The following is a 12611-nucleotide window of genomic DNA, read 5'->3' as shown; positions in this document are numbered from 1 at the left end:
GAGGGAACTGAGCCAGGAGAGCTGGAAGAACTTTGAGACAATTATTACAAGTGCATGTTCATCTCAGAGACCAGGAAAAGTGGTCAGGTCTTTGCAGAGCTGATGTAGCACCTTGCTGGCCTTGCTCAGGTCCTCACCTGACTGAATCAATCCCTGGCAGGAGAAGTTTGATATATTTTTGAAATGTGTTTAAGGGTTAATTTTTTTTTGCAAGTAGGAAGAGTTTGCCCATGCATCTGAATCTCTGTGTTACAGTGAATGGCCATAACCCTCTCTGGGCCCACGCTGTCCCTCAGGGCCAATGCATGAAATGGAAAACTACATTCTATATGGTCAAACAACTGTTCTGGTGGCCTCCAAGGCCACATATTCTCCCTCATCCCTTGGCAGATGTGACCCATTTCCTTCCCATGTTTTACTTCAGGCACAGCACCATGTGCATGACAAGGCCATGCTGTTGGGTTGGCATCTCCATTCACTCACAGTGAAGCATTCCTCATAGCAGTTTTGTCCTGAACAAGCAGTGCCTCCCTTTGGAGCAGGAAAGGAGAGAGGAATACTGATCTCTGCTCTGTAATGACCAGTGACAGGACCAAGGGAATGGCTGGAGCTGTGCCAGGTTGCTGGGTTGAATATTAGGAAAAGCTTCTTTCCCCCAAAGGGTGGTAGGGCACTGAACAGGCTCCTCAAAGAAGTGGGCACAGGCCCAGGGTTGCCAGAGGTCAAGGAGTGTTTGGACAGTGCTCTTCAGGCAGATTTGTTTGGATTTTGGGATGTCCTCTGCAGTGCCAGGAGCTGATAATCCTTGCGAGTCCCTCCAACTCGGCAAATTTTGTGATTCTATGAGTGGCAGTTCTGGGTCTATGTGATGCTTTTCAATGTGCGCATGGTACGATTCTTGAGGTTGCCCTGTGTGGGGCCGGGAGTTGGACTTTGATCCTTGTGGATCCCTTCCCACCCCAGATATCCTATAATTCTGTGAATACTTACAGTGCTGCTGTGCCTGCTCTTGTTTCCTAGTGATTCCTCACAAGATCGGGCGGGTTATCGAGGGAAGCCCAGCTGAGCAGTGTGGGAAGCTGAAGGTGGGCGATAGAATCTCAGCGGTGAACAGCCAGTCCATCGTGGAGCTCTCCCACGACAGCATCGTGCAGCTCATCAAGGATGCAGGCAATGTGGTTACCCTCACGGTGGTGCCTGAAGAAGGTAAGGAAGGTGCCACCACACATGAAGTTGGAGATCATTGGCTTAAATGGAGTATTTGAAGATGTTTGGAAATGAGGGAGAGTGAATCTAGAATATCATGAGTTGGGTGGGACCCATGGGATCATCAGCTCCGGGAAGTTGAATACGTTGGAAGCTCATGTGCCGAAACGGTGCTGAAGGCCAGTGGGACAGAGAGAGGGAGCTGCCACAACAAGGTGGTTGTACCCAGAAATAAGCTAGAAGGATTAACAAAGCAATGAAGAGAGAAATTCTCATGTGTGAGAAAGTGCTACTGACATAGAAGTATCCTTTCCAGAGCATGTATTCTCCAGCCAAAGAGAAATTCCTCCTTCTCAGGGGGCTGCAGGAACCACAGGATGATGCTTAGTGAGAAAATCTCACCCCAGCTCAGGGCCTGGCTCCTACTGCTGCAGTTGTTGCCAGAGCTCTGTTCCCAATGAGGCAAGTGCTGCGCTGCCCCTGCTCTAAGGCCACAGGGACTCCTGCTTTTCAAATCTCTCCATTTAAACCTGTAGTTTCTGCTTTCTCCCATGTTGAAACATGCAGATTCCCTAATGCTGCATCCCTGCAGCAGAAACATCCTGCAGTTCTGTCTGCCGAAGCTCCCCTTTGGAAAGGGTCACATCCCACCACACAGGAAAAAACCCTTGGCATGGTTTTCCTGCCAATCTTGCACCTGCAAAACCTGCTGTGTCACCTGAGCAGCAAAGTGAGTCCTAGGGACTGCAAAGTCCCTTCTTCAGAGACTGACTCAATGACAGCTCTCATATAACACTGCATGCACTGTGGTATTGTTTCTAAACAAAAATGTAAATATATAAAATCCAGTAATTTGGAGAGAAAGGCTGTTTTCCTACTCTGAGTTTTTCTTGAATGCTACTTACAGGTTTAATTAAACTCCCTATCATTATTTTGTCAGAAGGTTGGCTTTCTTCACCTTTTAAATAAGAAATACCTAGAGCCAGGCTGTGAATAAAGGCAGCAGATGATTCTCTAATTTCACATTCATTGCAAATATTTAACATGCCATCTCAGCCTGTAACACAGTTTCAAAGACTTAATGTTCCTTTTTGTTAATGCTTGAAGTAGAGAGACTTCTCTAAGTTATTTTTCTATTAAGATTTTTATTTTTATCAAATCTGGTTCATTCCAGTTTGAAAGGACACACTTCAAAACAGGTGCCATGGGTGATGTTTATAAAGCAACAGAAGTATGAGTTGGTTGAATTAGGTCTATTTTCTCTGCAGCTTTTAGTCATCAAATCCAGACTGGTTTGGGTTGAAAGGACCTGAAAGCCCACTGGGCTGCCATGGCCAGGAGCACCTTCCACTTGTTTTCAAAATAAGTTTTCTGAATATCATATTTCTACCCATTATTTATGCATGACCGTGCATGGACTTTGTGTAAAAACCTTTCCCACTGCCTCAATTATAGATTTGGAGCTGAAATACAAAGATAAAACCAGAACCTGGCGAGACTTAACAAAGAGGAAAGAGCCACTCAGTAGCAGGTGGTAAAACCAGAGTGAAGATCAGTCAGAAAATCTCGGTGTCTCAGAGGAGCTGGAGTTGGCGTGTTTTAAATGTAAAGAATTCTGTGACAATGAAGGAGAAAGAAGCAGAACAGGCTCCACTGGAGTGAGAAAATATCTCCACTTGAAAATTCCCCTTGATGTAGCTGAAGAAATAGAGTTTAGCTCACAGTAGAACCCTGTGTGTAGTGGGGAAATCCAGCCTGCATGTGGCCAAGCCAGGGCTTCAGGCACTAAGGAAGAGAGCTGAGCCTCTCAGGGGTGGCTCACACCCAGGAAAATCCAGGATACGGCTCCAAAATCACAAAATGCCCTTTTTGCTGGAAGCTGTTGAGCCTCACAAGGCAGAAACCCTAATAGAGTTTGCTGTTCCCAAGCTTTGTCCTCTGAAAGTGGCAACAAAACCTTTTCCTGGTCCCCTTCCCTCCTCCCAGGTTTTCACAGACCTGTGATCTTTGCTTTTCGTGGGAATAAATTAATTCCCTTTATGTGCCAGAAGAGATTCTTTAACATTTTTCACAAAAGCAGGAGCCTGTCAGCTTTTCTCATATATTAGCTGGGAACACATGAGAGGAGGCTGCAGAGAGGGCTGCAGGATTTGTACAAACAGATGGCGTTTTTCTTGCCTGTGCTTCTAAATTAAAAATGTGAGGATAAACCAGGGGTAAAGGTTGACATTTTTTCTCTAGAGAAAAACCTCTTCAGGGCGTATCATAAGAACAGCACCAAGCAGTTCTGTGGAGGGCTCGGGAGGTCTCACATACCTAAGAAATTCCGTGTAGTATGCTTTAAATTTCCTTTCCCTTGACATTCTTGAGCACTTTTTGTATTTTAGTAGAATTTGTTTGTTCTTAAGTAAGAAATGCAGTAATGTGCTGCGCCTAATGGGGCTGGAACAGCTCTAGTTTTGGTGCTGGGAATGGGGTTTTTTTAACCCTTTCAGGGAAAAGGAGTTATTAGTTTATATTTCAGCACAAAAGTCCATCTTAGACCACTGCTTGCCATTCAGGTTCTAGCTAAGAGGCAGCTTTTTGCATAAACTGTGGTTCTTTATTCTTAAGTGAGAGTGCCATTTTTGTGTCCTGAAACATGAGGCTTTTTCCAGAAATGCACTAGATTTATTGTACAGTGCACACTAACAGTATTTTCCATGGAGGGGGAAATAATAAGAAGTTATTTTAAGTGGTTTTATTGAAACCTTTTTTTAAACTTAGCTTTTGGGAGAAAGCAAAACACTTTAAAATTCCTCTTGATTGCCTACCAATGAACTCCTCCCCCCACTGTGGCTGTGGGACTGGTTCCTCACCTTGCCTGGAGCTGGGCAGTGGAAAACACTGTTGTGCCTTAAATAAGTTGACAATTTCCCTTTATTTGATGGGGCCTTCACCTCCAAATCCCCATTTCTTCTGCAGATCCTCATTCACTTACCTTTACAGAGGGGTATTTCTCAAATGGACATTGTTCTTCATCTCTTCTAAAATTTTATTATATTGAATGTCTGAACCAACTTAATGAATCTGATCAGCCCTGACCCCTCTGGCGCTTACCAAGTTGCAAACAGGCTAAAACCCTTCAGTTCATGTAGGGATCCATACAATTATGTTGATATTTCCTGAGAAAAAGCAGAGTAAAAGAATGAAAATAAAGAATAAAATTCCTAGGAATTTATTCTATGGAACTAATGAGCTGTACTTGTGTTTCTGGGTTGGAAACTCTTCTCTGTTGTGCCCACATGAGCAGCAGTTCCTTGGGAGCAGTAGCCCCTGGCTGTGGATTTGTGAAATTGTGACAGTTGATTTTGTTTCGATTTTAGAGCAACGTGGTCCTCCATCAGGAACAAACTCAGCCAGGCAGAGCCCAGCCCCACAGCACCGACCACTGGCATTGGCACCAATCAACCCTGACAGGTTGGGAAAATGGACTGGGAATGGTGGGAAAAGCTTGGCCAGAGGGGTTAATGTGAAGGTAACATCCACATCCTTTCACGTTCCCACAGGGGAGCTACAGAACGTGAAGCTGGAAAGGAAGTTTCTTGTAGTTACCGGCTGTCCTGGCCTGAGCACAAGTACATGGCACAGCTGGATGCTGCTTCAGGTGTTGGCAGCCGTCATTCCCAGGTACAAAAAAATCATCCAGAGGGTGTGAAGACATAGGGAATACTCATCTACCAAGGCACTGTAGTGGCATTGCCACAGAGTTCTCAAAAGCACTTCAAAACATTTCCTTGTTGGACAGGTAAAACAGTTGTGTATAAAAACCTACTGTAGTGTCTCACAGAATGTTTTTGCCCAGGTTTTAAATGTGATTATCTCCATAGGGTAGTTGAACACTCATGATATTTATGAAAGAAACACAAAATGCTCGTAATGGAGCAACTACAGACTGTTTGACAAAGTTTCTTCAAGAATTTTGTGCCTATCTCAGACTTCGAAGGAAAGATGTTCTGAATGTTTAGACTTAGATTAAAAACATTACCCTGAGTCATCCCAGAATTGGGATGAATGCTGTTTAAATGCTCAAAGTAGAGAATTACTAAAATGTTTTTCTACAAAAAAACCAGAAGGTTAAATCTGCCTACAGGTCCTCATCTCTTCCCCCCCCCGTCCCCCCGATTTCCTGCACAGAGTCCTGGCTGTTTCCCAGTGGAGTTGGAAAGGGGTCCTCGAGGATTTGGATTCAGCCTCCGAGGAGGAAAAGAATACAACATGGGCTTATTCATCCTCCGTCTGGCTGAGGATGGGCCAGCAGTCAAGGATGGGAGAGTCCATGTGAGTTTGGCTTCTCTAAGCAATTTGTTGATTCAGTTGATCCATTAATTTACCCAGAGTGGCAACAAACTTGGATTTTTCACAAGCACAGGGTCCCAGAACATCATCTGTGCCTCTCTCCTTCTTCCAGCTGTCCCTGTGGCCATGGGCTTTTGGGTGAGAGATCCATGAACAGCTCTGGCCATCCCAAAGGAGCTGTCTGCCTTGCCAGGGTTACAGTAGCAGCCCTGGGTGTAAGCAGCAGCTACTCGGGCATATTTTAGAAGCCCCAACAAGAGATGGCACAGTGGACCAGAGAGCTGGGAGGAGAATCACTGTCCAAGTCAGTTAATTTTTAAGGAATGTTTGTGTGTACATTGTGCTGCTGCAGTTCTGTGCAATTTCTGGAGATACAATCCTGATTTTTTCCCAAATACTATGTTAATTCTTGCCTTTGTGTAAGGAATTCACTCTCAAAATATTGTAATAAAAGCGAAGTACATGGGTACAACAGAAGGAATGATGGTAGGTGAGGCCCTGTGGCTACTGCCCTGAGTTGGATTTTTAGAGGCTGGAGCATGGAGGTGAGCCAGGTGCCCGTGAGATGCCGTCCCTTGCAGTCCTTGTGCTTCCCTGTTGCTGGCACGTGGCTCTGCCTTTCTTTGTCCTTTGTTTGTAGAATGGGGCTGGCACAGATACTTGCTGAGAGGCTTAATTGGATATGGAACTCTTAGTATTCTTAACTTCTCTTATCCTGTTCTTCACAGTAATTAGCATTTTTCCCAACGTGCTTGAGAGACAACATGAGTGTAGTATTCAGTGCTAATATTTTTTTCTTATGGTCCTCCTTGAAGTGGTGTCACACTGAGCTCCAGGGCTTTGCTTTTCTGAGCAACTGAAAAATTGTTCAGCCCAGAGAAGAGGAGCAGAAGGACAGACCTCACTGGGGTCTGCAGCTTCCTTGTGAGGGGCAGTGGGGGGCCCTGGGGAAACGGCTGGAGCTGTGTCAGGGCAGGGTTGAATTGGATACTGGGAAAAGGTTCTTCCCTCTGAGGGTGGTCACACAGTGGAACAGGGAACCTCCCCAGGGAATGGTCACAGCCCCAAGGCTGCCAGAGCTCACAGAGTGTTTGGACAACACTTTCAGGCACAGGATGGGATTGTTGGGGTGTCCTGTGCAGAGCCGGGAGTTGGACTGAATGGTCCTTGGGGTCCATCCTTGACCTGAGCCCCTCCTAGTGCTGGCATATGCCAAGTCCCCAGCTCATCCCAGAGCACGGATGGGCTGAGTTCGCCCAGCCTGAAGTTATTCACACTTTTCATTTCTTGTGGTGTCACTTTCTGGCTGTACTTTAGCAGTGTGAGAAGGAATTTCTCATCCAGCTAGCTGAGCTGTCCCGGTGTGTCCCTGTCCCAGCCTGTCCATGAGGAGCCAGCAGTGACCTCCTTTGACAGAGTGACTTCAACAAAGCCCAGGAAACCTCTTTAAGCTGCTGATGTTACACACCAGTGACATCTGTTGGCTCCTGCGTGCGGTGCCAAATAGGCTCTTGCTCCCTTGTTTTTCTCATTTCCCTTCCCAAATTCCCCTAACAGAGAACTCTTTATGGGATATGCTATTCCAGCCCCTTTCCAGCAGCCAGGGAGGTTAGTGTGAGCTGAAATTACCTTCCTGGTTTACTGCCTCTGCGGCCTCACCACAGATCTTTTGAGCCTGAAATAACAATTGCTTTCCCTCCATCAAAACCGTTGGCACCGTGTTCAGCTTGGCAGTGGGCGTAGGGAAGGTGCTGTGTCCTCCCCTGGATAAGGTGACCTCAGACAGGTATGATGTGGTTGATCCATGTGCTCCTTCCATGATCCAGAATGAAAATCCATTCAAGCACATCCTGTACCTGCTTCATTACTTGTAAATTAATAGAAGAGATCTCTGGAATCTTTTCCTAAGCAGACAACCTCTGTGCACCTCTGAACCCCCAGATGCTGGGGTCACATCCTGCTTGACATCCATGGAATGGTGTCACTAATGCCCGCTGGATTTTAGCATGAGAAGGAAAACAGAAGCACCTGCCTCTATTATTTTTGCTTTCTAAATTAAAAACCAGTTCACAGTGTCAGAGATTGCCAAAGACTAATCTGCTGCTCTTTTTTCTTCAGGTTGGTGACCAAATTGTGGAAATTAATGGAGAACCTACCCAAGGAATCACTCACACACGAGCCATTGAGCTGATTCAGGCTGGTGGAAATAAAGTTTTGCTGCTGCTGAGACCAGGGACTGGACTGATACCAGATCACAGTATGTTTTCTCAAGGGCTGTTCGGTGCTGAGGGCACAAGGCAGGGAAGTGGGATAAGGAGATTCTGCTGCTTGTTCACTGCAGTAGTTAGCTATTTCCTTTGTGACAGCTGTGCATTCATTATTGAACTGCACTAAAAATTAAAATATAAAAATTGAAAATTAAAATATATCTGTTTTCAAATATAAGGAATATTTGGGGTAGAATTAACACATGACAAGTATGTAGGAGTATTGCGTAATATGAAATTATACCATATTTCTAATTAGTTTCTCAGCTCTGTCCAAGCTAATCAAGTTTTTCTATAAAAATATGCTAATTAACCCTGATTGCCTTTTTATTTTAATGAAAATTCTCTCTGCTACAGTATTGTTAAAAGTTCGTTTTTGTACGTATTTACTTCTGGTTTTAGCCTTCTAAATTATGAAGTGCTTTGTTTTTCAAAGCCAAAACTTCAGGAAGCAGGGGAGGGACAACTTTACTTTCCAAGGGGATTCAATTTGATTCAAGGTGATTTCTGCATCTACAAAGGAAACCACAACTTTGTAGGCCAGAAAAAAACCAGTAAGGACAGCAGAGCAAATGTTTGCAGGAGCCACAGAGTTCAGAACTGATGACTTTGGGTCTGACTCAGTCCCAAGGCTGCAAATCAGAGACCTGTGGCAGGGGCAGCATTTTAAAGCAAAGAAATTTCATTTCCTAAATATGCCTTTTAGTTTTTGTAACCCCTGATGCTGACACCAAGGTGCTGATGGTTAAACTTCCTAAATTGTAGGGTCACTTTTTCTGATAAGGAGTTTTTCAGTCACAATGACCAACACCAAGTTTATCCTTTCAAAATCCCAAAAATCTCACAGTTTGAGCTACCAAATATTTTGTGTGTTCAGTCACTTACTGGCATTCACTCAAAGGGTAAAATCTGCTCAGAATGTCTCCATTTATTTCCTTCCGAGAGCAAGAAAAGGGTCCTGAGCATCACTCCTGGCCCTGCTGGTCACAGAAATCCCCTGAGCTTGAGGGAGAAACAGAATCAGACAAAAGGGAACCTCTGGAACACGTCCAGGCCAGCCCTCTGTCTAGAGTGGGGCCTGGGATGAAGTGAAGGAAGAGGTGGAGTGGGGAAGGGTTTATTTCCTTTTGCCTTGCTGTAAATCTCACATTTCTGATTGAAATCTTGCTTTCTGTACTCTGTGATTTTTTTTTTGGTATGTACTTCTGGGCTTTTTCTCTTCCTCCTTCAGGTATGGCTCCTTCCAGTCTGTGTCCCTACGTGAAACCTGAGCAACATTAAGGGCTTTCAGTGCTTTTCTTGGTTTTTCCTTAAAGACTTGGTAAATCTGCATGTCTTGTTTCATCTCTTCCTATTTTTAAAGAGCAAAGCTATAAGTAACCCCTATTTTTCACTGTTTCAGATTTCTTTAGGTGTAACAGTTCTAGTTAATTTGGTTTTATTAAACAATGTAGGTCAGGGACTTTTTAATTCAGATTTTGCTGTGTAGGCTCTAAAATTGTTTTGATCCAAGACTGTCAGTCCTGCAGGGATCAAGCATTCTGAGCACTAGATTACTTTTTTTTTTTTTTTTTAACCAAATCACATCCTCAGGGTTGTGGTAGAACTACACAATACAGAAATCTGACTAAATAAAGCTTTGAAAATACGCCACTCCATAACATGTCTTGAATTGAGCTCAGTAGTGCTGATTATTACTTTTTGTATGTTTAATCAAATATCTTGGCATTTGCTTCCAGGTGATTGGGATGGCCACAGTCCTGCTTCATCAAATGTAATATATGAAGAACAGTCACCATTATTATCTTCATCTTTCCATTCTGCTTCCCCATCTGAAGTGTGTTATTTAGCAGTACCAGAAGAAGCTTTAACCAGAATTCAGCTGTCTGCGGAACTGGAACAAGCAGAGAACACTGTGCCTGACAAGATAAGCACTTTAACTAAAAACCAGTGTGAGAGGAAGCCTCAGCCTTCTCCCCAGAGAACAAAGAAGAGATGGGCATGTCCCTCGAGTCCTGGGTTTGGAATCACTAAGGGTAGTTCAGAAGCAGAGATCAGAAGGGGCAGATCCGCCAGTCCAGCAAAGTCAGGGGCTGCTGAAGGATACCCTCACATGGGATACCACAGTCCCAGGAAAGGGGATCCTGAGAAGAACAATCTCTCACATAAATCTGACAGTTCCAGGAGCAAGAGTAAAACGACAGAAATAGGGATGAGGAATAGTGACAATAAGGAGTCTGCCAGTGGAAATCAAGGAAGGTCAGCAAGTCCCCAACTGCATCTTGGCAAGCCAGGAAGCGCAGAAACAGTGGGAAGGATTCAAGGTAGAACATCCTATGGTGATAAAGTAACTATTGAGCAGTTGAAAGGTGGGAATGGTAAACCAGAAGTCTCAAGGAAAGAGATGAAGCAGAAGAAACCAGAAAAGACAGAAGGGTGTTCTGCAGACCAACATTACCCAGCGTTTGGTGGGAATAACCTTCCCTTCAGGGACTCCAGGAGAAATGCCTCTGAGGATGATTTATTAACCAAGTCCAGCTCTGGAGACATAGGTTCCAGCAGATTCAAAACCTCTAGCCTTTCCAATATCCCACTGCTTTCCATGGAGAGACAAAGGAGGGTGGAAACAGAGGAAGCTCTTAGGCTGAACAGACACCATGGAGAGAGACACGTAGAGCTGCCCAATGAAACCAAAGATGGAACTTCCCAACCTGAGAGGAATTCTTCAGTAAGGAAAACAGTGATAACTCCAGGGCCTTGGAGGATCCCCACTGGCTGTAAGAGCACGCCAGCAGCAGGGGTGCCTGGAAAACGGGTGTGACTGACTGATAGACACTATTATTTAGAACATGTTTTGATCAATTTTCCAGCAAGGGTAATTTAAAGCATTGGTTCTTCTCACACAGTTGTCTTTTTTTTTTTTTTTTTTTTTTTTCCCCTCAATAACTGGTTAGAGGGGGTAAAGTATTTGATTGTTCTTAAATTATTTAAGCTCCATGAAGGACCTTTCAGATTGCTTCAGTGAAACCCTTCCATGAGCTGCTATCCCCGTGTGCCTTCACAGGCCACGTCTGCTGCTCCTAGTGTTGCACTGCTGCGGCTTCCCCGAGTGTTGTGAACTCTGAACAAAGTTATTTAATGCCTCTATTGCCAATGTGATCCTGACTCACTTCCTGTTCTTGTGCCAAGCTATCTACTCTATCCAGTCATCTAATCCTACCCACGTGGATTCCAGTCACATAGACAAGGCAGACTTGGGCTTAAGTGGGTGTTTTCTCTAGAGCACATTGCATGTTTACATCAGGAAACCCATGTGTTCTTGCTGGGTCAGGGAGAACATGGGCAAGTTGGTTCTGTCAGTTCCAGGGCACCAAGTGAGCTGCTGATGCTGCTCAGTTCATTCGTTTCCTGGAATTTTTATAACCAATATCAAACCCTGTACCTAAATATGGTACTTGACATAATTCTGCAATTTTGCTTTTACTGACACAGCAAAATAGTTTTAGTTCCTTGATTCACAGGGATTTGGGTTGCAAACATCTGTGAGAGGAAAGAAAATTCTGGGTTCTGTCAAATAACACAATTCCTTTGGTTTCACTCATGGCACCATGACACCCTCAGCCTCAATGTGGAACTGATACTGAAGTCCCATCTTTAATTATTTAATGCTAGTTAGGAACTGGGACTTTTCCCTCTGTAGAGGCAAGAACTGACCTTAGGATGGACTCAGCTGCCAGAGCAGCTGTTTCAGTGAAGTTCTTGCCTGTATATTTTAGAACTTTCTCCTATTATCTGTGAATGTGTGATCAAGGAGTGTTGACAAACAGGATACAGGAGAAACACCGTCTATGGTTTGGGCTGGCAGAGGTACTTTAAAGAGGAATGTTACCACCAGAGCCCACTGACACATCAGTTCTGTGGCTGTAAGAACAACAGAAATGGGAGGGGTTTATTTTATTCACAGTTTTAGTGAATATTTCCTGACGTCTGAGATATTTAATGGCTGCAGAAAAGTGGTAAAAGGAGGCCCTTGGTCCAGTTTTCTGGAGAAAGAAGAGGAAATGATTGAGTTTACTAACTGAAAATACAAACAGGATTTACTCTTTGCAAGTAAATATCTGTTTTTGGCTTTGAAATATTAAATGTTTTTAAAGGTTAACAAAGCAGAGTGAGGCAGTTCTGAGTGGAATTCTTCACAAGTACAGTTGACTGCTCAGACAGCTTTTAAACAAAGACTTTGGGAATTCAAAAGGCTTTTAAAGCAGCTCTGAACTGTGCTCACTTGCTCAACACTGGGTGAGCCACTGACACCGGGTTTGCTATGTAGTGTAACACGTATGAATACTCCCTGAGTGGAATATGACTGTGAAATATTTAATACTCTGAAGTAGCCTGTGTAGATATTGCCCTGTGTTCTTTCCCAGAGGTTGGTTTATGTGGAGCTGTGTGTACACAGCCTGACCACTGAGTACAATGACAAACCCAGTCCTTCAATTCCAGATGAATTAGCCTCACTGAAATAATTTTCCTGACATCAACTCCTATTTTTCTATATGTTCATGTGACTTGATAATGTCTTACCTGTGTGTGATTTCTCCTTCCAGAGACCTTGTATCTGTACTTCCTGTATCAGACTTAGCCATGTGGCCTTGGAATGCTACGCAATGTATGGATGTACTGGGTGTAAATGTTTAAATATTGTACAGCACCTTTCTACAGACTTCTGAGGTTCTGACTAGAGAGAGACCTGTAAATCGCTCATTATTTTTTATATAGATATTAAAAACAAACTCTAGTTCA

The 12611-nt window shown here is 44.0% G+C and overlaps 1 protein-coding gene across 5 annotated transcripts in view; it reads left to right on the top strand.

Moving 5' to 3' along the window:
* Positions 1-12611, top strand: part of MAGI3 (membrane associated guanylate kinase, WW and PDZ domain containing 3) — a 61318-nt gene extending 48707 nt beyond the window's left edge. For 2 of the 5 annotated variants that reach the window (XM_056511301.1, XM_056511302.1), the window contains exons 16-21: positions 1021-1206; positions 4572-4665; positions 4755-4875; positions 5383-5526; positions 7663-7801; positions 9551-12611. In XM_056511301.1, the coding sequence (XP_056367276.1) occupies positions 1021-1206; positions 4572-4665; positions 4755-4875; positions 5383-5526; positions 7663-7801; positions 9551-10632 (1766 nt within the window). In that variant the 3' untranslated portion in view covers positions 10633-12611. Of the gene's footprint in view, positions 1-1020; positions 1207-4571; positions 4666-4754; positions 4876-5338; positions 5527-7662; positions 7802-9042; positions 9133-9550 lie in introns of those variants that run through there. The other 3 variants (XM_056511303.1, XR_008842360.1, XR_008842361.1) reach the window with 3 other exon arrangements.

This window comes from Oenanthe melanoleuca, chromosome 26 (assembly GCF_029582105.1).
Source record: "Oenanthe melanoleuca isolate GR-GAL-2019-014 chromosome 26, OMel1.0, whole genome shotgun sequence".
Taxonomy (NCBI): Eukaryota; Metazoa; Chordata; class Aves; order Passeriformes; family Muscicapidae; genus Oenanthe; species Oenanthe melanoleuca.
The sequence above is the reverse complement of the archived record's forward strand: the minus strand, read 5'-3'. Positions and strand labels throughout refer to the sequence as shown.